Below are 16,663 nucleotides of genomic sequence, written 5' to 3'. Positions count from 1 at the left end.
TCTCAGTTCCTGCATTTCTCCATATCCTTCACAATCAGCACACCCTACCCCTCTACCCAGTCCCTAAAATAACATAACAAAAACATAGCAATGATCTATCTAACCCAATGCTCTTTGTGTAATATCAACAAAGATGTTTGGGATATAGTTGTCTCTTTTGATATAACTTCAGTGTTTAGATATGTCCTCAATAACTTCCATTTTCTTCTCTTTTCCCGCTTTGGAACTATTGATATCATTTGTTGAGATAAGAATAGGAGGTATGAGATTAATGGATCTGATAAATTACTACTTCTGGGTTCACTATAATTTTAAAGCTCATAAGAAAAGGAATCGTCTTGACCAGTCACTAAGAAATGAATGGGAGTAGGAAGTAGCTGTAGGTAAACTACCATGGAAGAATGATTACAGAATAGCAGGGGCACTGGACTTGGAGTTGAGGGGTTTGGTTTCTCATCCAGTTCAGAGTTCTGCTACCAAACAATACAATCAAAAGCAAATTACAGAATTGCTTTGGGCTTCAATCTTTATATATGATAACAACACAGATTAGACTATAACCAAGGCCTCTTTTGTCTATAATAATTTATGACTTTCTATGACAGGGCCAACATGCTTTCCATAATCTTTAATCTCTGTAGTTCTATATCTTTACTTATTATGTGTATAAGGATAAAGTTTTGCTTCTTAAAGATTTTATAACTGCAAGTGCTCTCCTTCCTTACTCTGAGGAATGTAAATAAAGTGATTCTGCTGACTACAGAATATAAACATACCTATATGTTTATATACATATTTATAGGGATAAATAAAGCCTTTCTCCTTTGTTGGGACCTTTGTGTACTGTGTGTTCATTCCCCCTTCTTCATGGAATTCAAACTAGCATTTTACATTTAGAATCCCTAGGAAGAAAGCCATGCACTTCTATAAGGCTTTTGAGAAAATAACCCAAGGCCATTCTGACATTTCTCCTTAAACTCCTTAGGATTTCAGTCAACTGTGTTGACATATTTAGCTTAGAGAAGACTGAGGAAGAACATAATACCTATTCCCAAAGCATTTAAAAGGCCTGTCATGTTAAAGAGGTTTGATTTCTGTTTGGCCCAAGAAGGCTGAAACAGGAGTAATGATTAGCCTTGAAGTTGGAAAAACTTCCTAACCATTAGAATTGTCTAAAAGTAGAATGGCTGCCTTGAGTGGTGGTGAGTACTTTTTCCTCAGATTTTCAAGCAGTAGTTAGATTGAGTATATTTTAGTGGGGATTCCTTTTCATTTATGAGTTGTATTGATGGCCTCTGGAGTCCCTTCCAACTCTCAAATTCTATGGTTCTATATAATTGTAACATGCTGTAATTGTGGGCTATTGTCATTTACTCAAACTATCACATTTGTCAAATGAGAGAACTGAGGCCCAGAGATGATAAATTATTTATTTGCCAAAGAACCTCATATCTAGTTAATGCCAGAACTAAGACTAGAATCCTCAAGGTATTTTATATTCCAGTTGTAATTGTTGTTCCACTACAGTATGATACCCCCACTACTGAGTATATATAGATTGTACCTAATATTGCTAGGTGATGTGGGAGATACAAAAACTATTGGGGGCACCACTATTGGGAAGGAATGAGGAGGAGGACATTAATAATTAACAGGTAATTGTCTTTTAAAATATTTATTATAATGTACACCTTACCACATACCCCATTACTCTGTCTGGATAGACACCATTTTTTAAATATGAAGTTGGCAAAACTTTTTATCCTATCTCTGAAATAAAGTATTTTAGAGATATGCTTGAATTTACTTTAGTCATCAACCACCTTTATATAAAACATGGCCTCTGCCTCAATGTATTTTATGTATGGTATTTCTACCCAAAGAGATTGCATAGTGCTTATCCATTTAGACCATGGGTCCTTGAACATTTTTTTGTGTCATGGGACCCCTTTACATTTTAGGAAGCCTATGGTCCCTTTCTTGGTGTATTTTTAAATTAACAATGCGAAAATACATAGCCTTAAAAAGGAAGGAAACCAATAATATTGAAATAGTTAACAAAATAATGCAAAATAAGATAAAAGTATTATCTTACAAAAAAAACTTTTAAAACTTACAAAACCTTAAAGTACTACATAAATGCTAGCTATATTAAATTACATGTCACAGATTCCAGATTTAGATGTTAATCTTATTATTGCTTACTTCCCATCTTCCAAACTCTATGCAATTCATAGTCTGACATATTGTAGGGTACTGGTATTCCTCTTTCTACCAAGTCCTAAGGTGCCTCACTTGCTGATAGCTTTGAGAATTAATCAACTATTTTTATAGTTTTAGCTTAGATTTTCTGCTTGTTTCCACAAAGTCTGTTTGTTGATATAGAATCAAAGAATTCAACTGGACAAAGCTTTAGAGATATCTTGTTAAATGACTTTTTCTTATGGAAGAAGAAACAGACTCAGAGAAATGTATTAACTTGTCTGGTGTCACATAATAAATAGCACATTCCCAAATCAAAAAGATCTTCTGAAACCTAATTTAGTGCTTCCAAAGAGCAGTATGGCCTAATGATTTTAATGGTGGGGGTCAGAAAGACATGGGTTGAAATCTTGCCTCTGATGCTAAACTATATAGCCTTGACAAGTTACTTAACCTCTCTAAATCTGTTTCCTCATCATAAATGTGTAATAGCACCTACCTCACAGGATTTTTGTAAGAACCAAGTAACATGTAAAGCACCCTGTAAACCTTTGCGTGAAAAAGGACTACTATACAGTGTTACTATTCTAATAATACAATATATAGTCAATTACTCTGCCACTTAAGTATGCTTTTTTAATCTTGGATAGTTACCTTATCCCCATACTTTCCCAACACTTTCCCTTCAACTTCAAACTCTAATCCCCTAGCCCTATTATCTCCAAATCATCCCATCCCATCTTCCACCTAGCATCCCATTCTCTATCCCTCACATTTAAGTATTGTCGGTTGGAGAAGATCTTCCCACAGCCAGGAAAATCACAAGGAAGGAGCTCTCTTTTAGCAGCCTTTCTGAAAGTAGACAGAACAAGAAAATGGCATTACCTCAGGCTCTCTATACTATTAACTGCCTCTCCCCCTATTTCCAAAGCCTCATCAATCCTACCTGATCCTCTTGGGACCAATCTGTGCTATGTCCTCATCCAGAGGCATGGGAGGAGGGCCTTGTCGTCTTCGTCTGCTTTGGGGATGAAGAAGGAAAGAGATGGGGCGCAAAGAATCCTAAGTTTCCAGAGTTAGAAATGATCTTTTTCAGACCTTCATTGGAAGCTCCACAGGAAGGGAGTCTTGCCAAAATGCCCTCCCTTTAATTTACTATTCTACCTGGGTCCGGTCTTGTTTTCTTGGCTCAGTTGGGGTATTCTATCTAGCTCAGGCTGGTCTCTCTCTTCTTCAGGATGGGGTGTCCCAGTTTCTGATGAATCAGCATGAGGAGAGCTTGAGGATGGAGGTGTTGTTTCTTCTTTGAGTGGAGGGAGGTGAGATGGAAGGGGACTAGATGCACCTAATTCACTGCTAGGAGAGGGATAATCACTCAGTACTATGTATGGCATACAGTAGACATTTAATAAATGCCAGTTGACTGACATCAGATAGCTTAACCACTCACCACCTCCCAAACCCCATTAGCTCTCTATACCCTACATGCTAAGTGTCAAAGTGTCTAAACTTAAAGTATCAAACACCCCACTCCTACCCTATTCCAGGCTTTTCCTCCTCAGTCTCTGATTAGCTCATCAACCCCAACCACCTCCAAAGCTCTTCCTTTTTTAACCTTACCTTTAAACTCAACTGCCAAACTCTGATTTCATTCCCACAAGCTCTCTGTACTTCCAGACAACCATCTTGACTTTCCTCCTAGCCTTCCCTATACAGAACTATTCTCTTTTCTTTCTAGACCTCAAATCCTAAACATCCTTGTCATCTCTAATCCCTGTTTTTTCTAGGTCTGCCCATATTACTCATCTTTATCCATAATTCCTCTCATCCAGCATTTACCAATCCGGAGAGGGGCTGTAGGTCCAGGGGCTGACATCACTGACATCATCTTCATCATCCACGTCTTCCTCTACTTCTTCTTCTTCTTCTCCGTGGGGCAGGGTAGTCTCAGGTAGGGGTGCCACCCCCCTGCATACCCAAGGGGTGTCAAGACTAGACTCATCTCCTCCCCTGATTCATTTTTTCCTAATCTAATCTAAACATCTCTCACACCCTTACCCTCACCCTTCCATTCCATTCTGTCCCCAGTTCTTCATGGACTCACCTGGGTATCCCAGACTCTTGGGTCCCATCGTAGTGCTCAGTTACCTGGGCTGGGGATGGTGGGGGGGGGGGGTGAAACAGAGAGAAAAGTCATAATTGAAAGGAAAAAACATGGAGTGGTCAGAGAAGAGAATCACTGAGGTCAAGAGAAGGCAAGAGGAAGAACCAAAGGGAGTGGGAAGAATCAAAGTAGAAGACAAGTGAGGTGAGGAGAAGGGATTAGAGAACTAGGATGAAAAGAAAGAAGCACTAAGAAGGGAATTGAAGAACAGTCCACTGCTGAGAAAAGGAGGGATCTCCTCCACCTGCCCCTTTCCTCTTCCTAGTTCACCTTCATGTTCTTGCCAGCTCCCTGACTTGGTCCACCAATTCCTTAGTGCTGAATGTTGGATATAAGAAGGACTGGAACCTTGGGGTGCAGGGCCAGAGGAGGGGTCCCAGGAAAAGGTATGACCAGCTGAACACTCCCATACAAGCCCTGCTTCTGTGCTTCCTGGTCCCCGAAGCCCTGGTACCAGGCTGCATTCACGGCTGTGGGCATGGGACAAGAATACCAGATACTGGAGACCCTGTGGAATGGATGGCTCAGGGCCTAGAAAGGAGAGATTGCTATTAACCATGAAGTCTTCCCCTCTCCCCTCTCCTATACCTGAACCCTCCAGAGAGTCCATATTTTACAGAGTGCTTTCCTCCTCTAGACCTAAATTATCATTAACAGTGAAAGCATAATTTACCAGGTTCCTCAGGACACTTTTCCTCTCCTTTTCTCAGAATAATAGATTTAGAGCTGGAAGGTTTTCAGAGATCATGGAATTCAAACACCTTAGCTCACAGATGAGTATTAACATAAACTCAGAGAGGCTAAAGTAATTTACCCAGTGTCAAACCCTAATCCTGATTCCTAGTAAGCAGTCTATTTTTCTGCTGTGTCAGACATGTCTGAACCCTCTTCAGGCAGATCCCCCTTAAATTCACATGCAACCTTCTAATTTTAATTAACCAGAACTTTTAATTAACTTTGGCTTCCAAAGGTATAGTTTATTGTGGTTACTAATCCAACCACAATAAAAGCTTTGTGTCTCCATATCACTCAACATACTTTCCTTTCTCTAACCAGACTATCCTACCTACCTGCACAGAGCACGCAGCCTGGAGAATTGTACCTGCCAAAAGAAAGGAGGTACAATCAGGTAAGCCCCTCATTTCAAATCAATCAAGCAGTTTATTGGGCATCAATCACCTACACAGCACCATTGTAGTTGGTTGGCAATGTGAAAGATAAAGAAGATATGTTGCCTGACCCCAAGGAGCTTACTGTCTAGTTGAGGAGACAAACTTACCACAAGGGAAACAAGGTATAATGCTGATAGTTCAATAAAGCAAACCTTTAATAAGTACTAATAATACCAAATTCTTGACTTTCAGGTCTTAACCAATTCCTTCCCACCCAGCCTGCTTACAATTCTATTGCAAATCCCTCCCACTGTACTCTATATAGTCCAACAAAGATCCTCCTGACCTATCAAGCAGGAACTTGGCAAGTTGGGAGTGCAGGGAGAAACCGAGCTGCTTCTTGAGAAGACACCATTGTTCCATGTGGCCACCTAGCCTGATTCTGCACTTACTTCGCCGTGCATCCAATTCCCTTCGTTTCTGTCTCTGGGAACCCAAGGAAGCAGCCATGGGGATCCCTAGGACTGGGAAGGTGGAGAGATAATTCCCCCATGAGGAAAGAGGAAAAGATAAAAATATTATTTACATCCTATAGTTCTCATGTTACAGAAGAGGAAACAGTGCTAGAGAAGTGAATATACTTCCTGTATCAATACTACATAGCTTTGTGAACCTGGACAAATCATGTCTCTTCTCTGGGCTTTAGTTTCCTCACCTGTAATATGAAAAGGATAAACTAAACTTCTAGGTAGAACTCCCTTTGTCTTTTCCAATATGATGCAAATGTTGAGTGTGAAACTTTTCCCCATCCTGATTTTGAAGGCCATTTTTGTAATGTCAAAAACTTCAGTGAGGAAGGAGGTGTAAGATAATACACAAAAAGGGGATACATTAAAAAAAAAAGTCAAGGTAACGAATTCATGGTCAATTATTAAATAGCAGGGCTAGGATTTGAACCTGAGTCTTCTTACTTCCTATCTGTTTGGCTTGTAGACTAATTTGTTAGATAAAGGCCTGAGTGGATTTATCCCAGAAGGGAATACGATTTTCCCACCAGAGTGAATGAATGAAGGAATCAAAGAATTTCAGAGCTAGAAGGCACCTTAAGACATCACAGCAAATTTGCAGCGGAGCTGGGACTAAAACCCAGTTTTCCACGCTCTCAACCACACCATCTCTAACCATTCTACACTTAGGCTTACGCATGGTGGATAGTTTATAATCAATGTGGGGCGGGGCAGGTGACGAGCAGTAGATAACTGACGTCACAATAGAGGCTGGGTAGCTGCCTGGCTTTAAGAGTGAAACGAGGGTATAAATGCTAGTAAATGGCAGCCATGGAGGACTCTATTTCAAGTTCAGTCTAGACTGGGAGACAAGGGTCAGAAACGGCACATAATAACCTCTAAAGAAACCCTTGCCCCCACAACCTCTAAGTTTCTCTCTCTCACTCGATCGCCGTCTGCCCCTCTTACCTGTGTTCCCCGCCCACCCAACCCCGTGTGCGCCTGCGCCCCCCGTAGTCCCTCGTTCAGGCCACCGGGGCGGGGGAGAGGAGATGGAGAACGGCCTTGGTAAGCTGCCCACCGCTGTTTCTCTTTTAAGAAAGGATCGCCTCTGCTCCTGCTGGAGTCTTGAGCCCGGAACAGCTACTGGGGGCAGGAGGCAAGAGGACGTGGGCCTAGGCAATAACCTTAAGCAGTGGTTGCTGGGAATTGTAGTCCGCCGCTCATTTTGTTAACAACCTCAGGAATTAATATCCCCTCCCCTAGCAGAAGGGATCATGGGAATTGGCTGTTAAGTCGGCTGGGCCAGAACGCTCAAAAAGTGTTTAGAGGATGGGAAAAGGATATTACTAGGTGGAAGGAAATTAAAACAAAACAAAACAAAACAAACCTGTACATTTCCCGTTAAATAAACTAATTTTTTTTTGTTGTTGTTGTTAAAGAGCTTCGCAAACCTAATAAAAGAAACTCAAAAGAACAAAAAATACTTTTGCACAACAATTTTTAGGAACAAATCCAAAGAAAGTCATCGACCAATATTTATTAAGCAACTATTATGGACTGGGGATTTGTTGTTGTTTAATCCTATTCAACTTCTCTTGAGTCCTTTTAAAGTTTTCTTGGCAAAGGTATTGGAGTGAGTTGCCATTTCCTTCTCCCGCTCATGTTGCAGATGATGAAAAAGTTGAGGCAAACAGGGTTCAGTGATTTGCCCTGAATCACATGGCTAGTAAGTATCAGAAGCTGGATTTACTTTCAAATCTTCCTAACTCAAGGCCTGCATTCATTGTCAGTGCTGCTCAGAGGTGGGGATACAAAAGCAAAAATAAAAAAGCAAGTTTACTTAATATTAGAGTATGTTTTCAAAGAAACCAATACAAGACATATGAAGATAAAAATATATTTGAAGACAAAAAGTATTCACTAGAGAGACACTAAAATAGGTAGGGGGTGAGACAACAGAGATAAAGAAATTCGGAAGTCTGTGGCTCTTAATCTGAGCCAAGAAGGCTTTCAGAGATAAGAGAACATTTCTGAAATCACAGGCACCAAGGTAGGAGGTAGATTGTTCTGTATGGGAAACATCAAGTAGTCTAGTTTAGTTGGAGTTTTAAAAGGAAGACCCTAGAAAAAGAACTCGATTGTGAAGGATTTGAATATCAAAACAATAAAGAAACATAGAACTTTTTGAGCAGGGAAGTGGAATTGCAAGATGTGTGCTTTAGGACTATCAATTAGGCATCTGTGTGGAATATGAGTTGGGGAGGAAAGACTAGAGGCAATGAGCCAAATTAGGAGGATATTGCATAATTATGGCAATAGGTGATAAGGATTTGAACTAGAGTGGTTGTGTCATGAATAAAGATTGGATTCCAAGAGAAATTGAGGCAGAGTTTTCATTTCATAAAGGATGCTAAAATACATATTTAAATTTTTCTGAACATTCTTATTCTCTGCAACACATATAACACATGTATGTGTGTACAGAGAAAGACTATGCAACTCTAATTCTACATTCTTGAAGTCATTTCTTAATCTGTTTGCTTTTTGATCTTTCTCATTTCTACCACTATAGTACTTCTGTGTATTATTAAATGGAAGTTATGTTATATTGATCCTCTTTCCATTCTTACCAGGGTATTTTCAGTTTCAGGTTTTGAATTGTTTTGTTTCATTTATTTAATACAATGTACAATTAGGTGCTTCTTATTCTTCTGCTAGGCTTAATAGGCCCTATGGGATGAGGGAATGTGCTTTATATTAATGAATGAATGCATTTATTACACTTTATTTAACAATTAAACTTCAAGATAACAAAAATACCACCTTTAAGAAGACTTCCCCTATTCCTGCTACTTCTTAGTGCCTTCCCTAGATTACCTCCTCTTTACCTAGTAGATGCTTGCATGTATATAGTTGTTTGTTTGTTGTCTCCCACTTTGAATGGGTACCCCTTGAGAGAAGGGGGCTATATTTTTTGTCTTTGTATCCTATTGGTCAGTACAGTGCCTGGCATATTGTCAATGCTTAATTCTCTTGACTTCCTGACTTGAAAAGTCCTTGAGACAATTTAAATTTTACTCTTTTTTTTGTAGCTCAAGAAATAAATGTACTCATTATACTGTTACAGGGAATCATGGATTTAGTGTTGTAAGGGACCTTAAATATGATGAAGAAACTGAGACTTGTAATAATTAAAATAGTGGAAGACTTAAATTGTAGTAGATAAAAGTGTGGTTGTTAAAAATTGTGACCACAGAAAATATGGTTTCAAGATAGTGTCTTGTTTTAAAATCAAATATATAAGGTGGTTGCCAGGGAAACATTCCCAATTATTAAAATATATGCAAGTCAGCTGGGTTTTTATAGAGGTTCTAATTCATACAAATGAGGAATTAGAGAGAGAGAGAGAGAGAGACAGAGAGAGAAAGGAAATAATGAGAAAAGGGCTATACCAGCCTAGGCCGACATGAGCCAGCCTAGGAAGAGAGGGATCAGTCAGTCTTTTATCACTCACCACAAGATCTCTGAGAGGAACCCCCGAGAGAATCCTTCAAGGCAGCCTTTCCCAGCTGAATCCTGAATCTATGAATGTCTTCAACTCCCTTTCTGAGTTCCTTTTAAAGGGAATTTTCTCCTATGTCACCTCCCCTAAATTCTTACATCTACCAATCACAGTAGACATTTTTCAAAGGACCATTTTTAATTCACACCTAAGTAGTCTAAACTTTTGAGTAATTCATGCCTGAGTAAGTTCTCACCTCTTTGCCTTTTGCAAGTTCACAAGTTGCCTGATCTTTATAGGTATTTAGCACCCTTTTGTATTAGTTCTAAACATAGGCCCAGCTTAAGAACTTTTTGCCTTATTATAAGTATGGGTATAAGTACTTTTCATTGTTCAGCAAAGAGTTTACAACTTTATCTTCCCCTAAAGTATGCTTAAGTAGGGGTGGAGTAGAGGTCTTCACATTCCTGATCTAAGTAGAAGTCTCACATTCCTGATCTAAGTTCCTTCATTATTTAAAATGGGGAATATTCTTAACCCAACCTTATGAAGTAGGGTCTGGGAATTTTTTAAAGTTCACAATCCTAACCTTATGAAGTAGGGTCTGAGAAGTTTTAAGGTTCACAGACTCAGTGAAATTATGTCTTGCCACAGAGCTAACATTTGAATAGAAGCCCTCTAACTATAAACCTAGTTCTTGTAACCTGCTGCTTTTATGAATTGAAGGGCCTTTCCTGCTTTTGTAGGGGATCAGAGAAACACTATTCCACTGAGTGTGGTCTTCTGACCTGGCCACTTCTTGCTTGCAGGAGAATCAGAAAGGGCATACAATCTTGTGCTTGTCTCTTGGACTGGCCTCTGTCTTACAGGGAACCTTTCCTGCTTGCAGGGGGATAGAGAGATTCCATTACTTCTTGTTCCCTCTGCCTGCTTCCTGATCTTGCCTTGCTTCCAAGAAGAGAAGACAAAAACTATTCCATCCAGCTTCCCAGCACTAGTCCCCACCTTGAGCTGCCTGTCCTGAAAGGACTCCACCCTAAAATCAAACCGCCAATGAAGTTAAGAACCCTCTTGAACTCATTCAGCAATGATTGATTAAGATCCTCCTGGTTATACCCTGCCCATTTCTTTCTTTAAAAAACAAAAACAAAAAACCCAAACCCTTACTTTCCATCTTAGAATCTGGTTCCAAGGGAAAAGAGTGGTAAGAGCTAGGCAACTGGGTTAAGTGATTTGCCTAGGGTCACACGGCTAGGAAATATCTGAGGTCAAATTTGAATCCAGGTCCTCCTGGCTCTCCACTGAACCACCTAACTACCCCACCTGGCCCATTTCTTTTCTCTCTGTCTCTGTTTCTCTATCTTTTAAAAATAAAAATCCTTACCTTCCATTTTTGAATCAATGTCATATATTGGTTCCAAGGCAGAAGGGCAGTAAGGGCTAGGCAATAGGGGTTGTGACTTGCCCAGCGTCACACAGCTGGGAAGTGTCTGAGGCAGATTTGAACATAGGACCTCCCATTTTGAGGCCTGGCTTTCAGTCCACTGAGCTACCCAGCTGCCCTCACCACTTGGCCCATTTTTTAATTATAACAGACGTCCAGCGGCTGTTATAGAAAGAATTTTCCTTAGTGGGTTTGGGCTCAAGAAGGAGCAAGGAGTCTGAGAAAACAGGTGATAATAAAGAAACACAGACAAGTCCATTTTTAGTAAGGGATGGCGTGAATCCCTGATGACATTCTCCTTAGAAAAATAGTAAAAGGAAAATGTGAGAAATATGCTGACACATGGAAGTAAAAATTCCAAGATAGAAAGCACGTGGCCAAGAGTGGCATTAGGAAAGATAAATAGAGAGAGACAGCAGGGAGAACTTCAAGGTTGCAGGAAACAAGAGGAAGAACCACATGCTCACCCCAGGCTTTATTGTGGATTGTGAGGATGAATGAATACGTAACAAAGCATAGTTGATTCTCATTGGTAGCATAGATAATGACAAGATCAGAGTAGGTGACATATGCTTTTCAGAGGAATGAGGTTTGACAAGGTGAGGGCTAAGCCTTTGTGGCTTAGGCCCAGTAATTCTCTTGCCCTTAGATCATTAACTGCTCTGATCAAGTATTTCATACATCAACCATACTTCCATGCTTGGTAGGCTACAATATCCCCCTTTTTGTTTAAAAAATAAAATCAAGGGTGTGAGATATAAAAATATAGCAAAGAATTGTAACTTAAATTAAAAAACACAAAAATCATGTAGCATAATTAAATGATAATTCAAATGATTCAAAATTGAAATCCAAATCATATTGTAAAAAACTAAATGTAAAAATTAAGTGTGATTGTCAACAACAGTAAAAATTTTTCTCAACTTATTAATAATTTGTAAAAATAAAAATGATCTTCATACCTAGTAATCAAAATCAAAGATAAATGTCTCATTAAAGATAAAAAATAATGATAAAAAGCAATAAGAAAATAATCTTCACTCTAATTATCCTGAATTAATGTGACAGTAGTCCCATAGTTCATAGGACAGGTGCATTAACAGATTTTACTGCCCACATACAGTCAGGATTATAAGAAGTTGCCAGAACTTTCATAATTAAAGAAAAAGATGACTATATCTGGAGATGAAGGGGAATTTCTTTTCTTTCCCTTGTACTGATCATGCATTTTAGGGATATACAAGCCAAGATGCCTGCCACATAGAAATATGGTTGGACATTTGATACCAGGGCGACCTGTGAATGAGGGTGTCAAAACACCGCGTCCTAGTACCTCCAACCTTAGCAGATAACATATATCCATCTCGTATGTAATATACGTCTGTGTGTGGCTTCAGCTGTCTGGCCCAGTGTTAGGTATCCATTGCATTCCCTTTTTATGCAATCAGACATAATCTCCCAGGATAGTCACCTGAAATTTAACAAATGCTGTCATGTCCTTATAATCTCATACTGTTGGGTACATATAAAGACAAAAAGTGCACCTTCATTGCTTAGGATCAGAGCATTAATATTGCTTTCAATGTACTTCTAGCACTGAAAAGAAAATATATGGGGAAATAATCTGAAAAAATGATCAGGGAAAATGACCATAAAATTAATACAAAATTTTAGACTCATAGCTCACTTTTCACGTGGCATAGTTGCAGCTGAGCCAATGTGTAATGTCAGAATTTACATTCAAAAATGATTTCTATTTCCCTAATCTATGTTGACCAAGATTGACACAGTAAAATTTTTACACACATATAAATACAACAATTAATGCAAATTCTTAACAAGTACCAATATTCCCATACACATTACATTCTGATTTGTTGTTTAAATTACAATGAAGTGACATGGCAACTTCTGGCTGCATATTTCTTATATAAGCCTTATTTAAATCTCTGCTTCTGTATAAATGAACCATTCAATATAATAATCAAGAATATAACATTGCCAATGTTTGCAAAATTCATTCTACCAAACTAGTGTTTGGATTAATAGAAGCTTAAGTTGCTTTCCATGTAGAAGCAATTTCTACAGCTTCTTGTTCATATAGAATTTGATGTAACTTATTCTTTCCTTGTTGTAAATGTATAATATTCAATTTGCTTTTTCTACAAGCTTATTAGTGCCAATTTTTTCCTATTTTTCACATAATGTCTACATAGGTATTGTCAGGAACATAATCTATACATAGATGTAGATGATCAATTTCAATAACTTAGGTTCCTAATTAAAAATTTCAAAGTGCATTTTGCCTGACATCTCCTGTGCAGCATCTCCTGCTTTAAACCTAATTTTTCGTTGTCAGGATTACTAGGTCTATGCTGTGGCTGAAAACTTCTATCTCCTTCTCTTTTGAGAGTCATACCAATGCCTATACCATTATTAATAGTAGCATTTCTTACCATATAAGTAGGAATTTTACAATGCATACCAAATAAATCCCTTTTGACAGTAAATAGCATAGACATACAAAATGAAAGGTATACAGTAGTACCTGAACAATTGAGGCTAGTCCCTTATGATCCCATGGTAAAGTCTCTGGAGTGTGGGATCTATCTGGTGTCATTAATATACACGAGTAGGGTTTAATCCATCTAAGTTAACATGCTTGATATTGGGTTGGGTATAATAGACCAATAGATGTCAGCATGACAAGTGTCCATCAGTAGAATAATAGTAAATGTCATTAAAAGCAGTATAATGTCAGTCTTTGGTGTGTTTGTAGTCACCAGTGACGGTTTCTTCGAGCATGTCTGGAGTGTGGCTAGTGTGCAGTTAACTGGTGTCATCAGTGTTGTTCATCTGCTTCTGTTCTTGGTCTTGTGTCATCTGGCATGATATGCTTTGTGTGTGACTAGATGTTTCCACTATCTGTAAAAATACAAATAAAACCTCGACCCAAAGTTATCATCCTGTTGGGTCCCTTATAGTCTTAATTTCCTGGTAATATTTAACCCAATCCAGGTATATCATACAATGCAATCTTAATCGTTACATTCAAAGTGTAATCGCATAGGCTTAGCCTATATCCCTTCTAGGATGTAGGAAAGATAGATGGTTAGGAAGACCATTACCCCCCTTTTTTCTTTTAAAAGTTGAAATGCCATTGCTAACAAAATTGACTTTTAGATAAGTCTGATTCTAATAAAGACATACTTCCTTCTTGCAAACATAAAACGAACCCTATAAGACAATTATCACACATACATTTTGGATGATGGAAACAATTTCTGCTGCAATTGAACATTATCCAATGTACTGTTATAACATTCCCAATAGCACAATTTGTTATTTGATCAAATTTGGGTAAAATGGAACAATTCCACTAAAATAATTGCAAGTTGCATATCATACAAATGCCATTTGAAATTTTCAGGTACATGATAAACCTTGATTTTACAACAAATACCCATATACTTGTAGAATAGAATATCTGTAAGTAAATTAATGATATTCTTCTGTAGGTAAATTGTTTTTCATAAAAGAACATTTGTGTGGATAGTGCATTAGACCTGCCTATAAGGCAGTGGTTTTACCTTTCTAGCTCATCTGCTGTTTTTTCTGGTGTCTGGCCTCTGTGCTGTATTGTGGATGGTGCCAGACACATCTGCATTGTCCTTTTTCTGGGCAGACTTTCTTTCAGCTGGATGCCTTTGGTTTTCCTCCATGGACTTCTGGTATCTGAGAAAATAGACAGAAAATCTAGACCCCAAATGAAAGCCTTATTGGGTCTTATTAAGTTAGAAAGTGACTGAAAATATATCCTTCTAGTTTTTGAATCTTGGGGCTTATACATTCTTTGAGCCCTTTCTGCAGTTGCTTTCATTTAAGCCATGATTTATCCAATTCAGCACATCTATTGCTGGTAAAAGCACTGTTATTCCAAAATTGTTTTGGAATAGTTAAATGTGCACGATTATTTAAACGATCTGTAATAACTTTGCATACTTATACCTCTTTGAGGTGAATGAGTGACATGCTAAAATCCACAAAATTTTGCACTGGCAAGCAATTTCACTTGTGTGCACAGCATATTGAGGAATAATAGACTTGGCACTCTGATAGATCAGAGAGTACAAGTGATCTGCCTGCTAAAAAGCAGTGGCCTCCAGGCCATTTACCTTTGAAATTCTCACATAATTAGTTTAAGGGAGGTTCATGTCCCTTTACTGTGTGTCATAAAGTTTTTGACTTTGACTTTGAAAGATAGCATACATTGATGTTTAATATTTACCTTTTAAACCAATAATCATAAAAACACCATGCAATGCATCATATACGAGTTTACAAATTTGTTCTATGATCTTAAGCTCTTGTTTACCTGCATGCAACTCTGCTTTCTGCAAAAACTATACTGTGTATGCATCAGTGTTACAGTACTGTCTGCTATAGAGCTTCTGCCTTCCCCTAAATAGATGCAGTAAAAGTATGCACAGCATTATCAAGCAGGTGCAATGATGTTATTATTTTTAAACTATCACATCTAAATTCATAACTGAAAAGATTTTGATACTGGGACCAGAATTATCAAATTTATCTACAAACTTTGCAAAATTCCATTGCCAAAATAGAAATTGTACAAGTAACATTTGAACTTGTATTCTTGTCATTGGTCTTAGACTAATATAATGATCAGGGTCAATATTTGTAATTTAAGTAAGTAGCAATACTTCCAATTCTAAATCACACATAAATCACTTTACTGGTTAATAAATTAATTAATAGCCTTAATAATTAAGTACTGGTTAACAGTTTGAATCCATCTAATCCTGTGTCCACTCTGATGCCATGCAATACTGAGTGTGTCTCATTTTTAGAATTGATGCTACATCATTTTGAGAATGAACAATTATAGATAATTTGCTTTTTGGATAAAGTTGCATTAACATGCCTTATATAAAGTTTCTGAACTTAATTCAGGTTTTTTGAACAATATCTGCTAATTTCTATCCTTGCTGACCTTATGTTCTGTTTAAAAAAATAATAGTTCCTACATATTTAAAATTTGAATATATTAGAAACTTCTCTAAAGCATATACCAGTTCATGCTTGTCATTTAAAGAATTGTACTTAGTATTAACTTTCCTTTTGATCAATCCCACTACTTGTGATAAAAACTTTTGACCTGAGGTACAGGAGTGTTGCCCTCCGCATGGCAGGATCAACTTATCAATCTGCTGGAGTAACTTTCCTTCTAATATCCAAATAGGTTTAGAAGCAAGTCACATGGCTGGCTTCACATCTAATTAAAAGCCTTAAAAAATTCTTTTTGCACTGTGGTACTTAACCTACAGTTATACTAGAATTTATATTAACATTTTATTACAGATAAAATAGCTTTTGTCCAAATATTCTGTAGTATATGACAAAAATCAGATAAAGATTTTTAACTTTCCCTATCAAGAAATATAATCAGACATTCCTTTATAATTTTGCCATATCCAATCTAAATTAGAACAATTTAATTTTTTAAATTTGACTTTACAGTATCTCCATCTTTTAGCAATGATATTTTAAGGCCAGATGTTTTTTTTTTCTTTTGTTTTTACGCAATAGCTTGCCTGGATTCTCTGGCAGTGCTTTAAAGAGCTTCCTAGATCCCTTTTTGATATGCTAACGTGGGAACAGTGTTTTGGTTTGGCTGTCCACTTACAAGCAAAATATCTTTGATTTAAC

At 37.8% G+C, this 16,663-nt stretch overlaps 1 protein-coding gene across 11 annotated transcripts in view; it reads right to left on the bottom strand.

Annotated features, from left to right (window-relative positions):
• Nucleotides 1-16,663, bottom strand: part of ZNF692 (zinc finger protein 692) — a 28,454-nt gene that overhangs the window by 4,270 nt on the left and 7,521 nt on the right. The window contains exons 3-11 of one of the 11 annotated variants that reach the window (XM_056817499.1): nt 14,524-14,668; nt 5,825-6,002; nt 5,437-5,468; nt 4,637-4,897; nt 4,307-4,355; nt 4,042-4,170; nt 3,367-3,558; nt 3,149-3,223; nt 2,976-3,054 (exon numbers count right to left, since the gene is read on the bottom strand). In XM_056817499.1, coding sequence (XP_056673477.1) covers nt 2,976-3,054; nt 3,149-3,223; nt 3,367-3,558; nt 4,042-4,170; nt 4,307-4,355; nt 4,637-4,897; nt 5,437-5,468; nt 5,825-5,988 — 981 coding nt within the window. In that variant the 5' untranslated portion in view covers nt 5,989-6,002; nt 14,524-14,668. Of the gene's footprint in view, nt 1-2,975; nt 3,055-3,148; nt 3,224-3,366; nt 3,559-4,041; nt 4,171-4,306; nt 4,356-4,636; nt 4,898-5,436; nt 5,469-5,824; nt 6,003-6,580; nt 6,914-6,953; nt 7,229-14,523; nt 14,669-16,663 lie in introns of those variants that run through there. The other 10 variants (XM_007483052.3, XM_056817501.1, XM_056817502.1 and 7 more) reach the window with 10 other exon arrangements.

Source organism: Monodelphis domestica, chromosome 2, assembly GCF_027887165.1.
Source record: "Monodelphis domestica isolate mMonDom1 chromosome 2, mMonDom1.pri, whole genome shotgun sequence".
NCBI lineage: Eukaryota > Metazoa > Chordata > Mammalia > Didelphimorphia > Didelphidae > Monodelphis > Monodelphis domestica.
The sequence above is the reverse complement of the archived record's forward strand: the minus strand, read 5'-3'. Positions and strand labels throughout refer to the sequence as shown.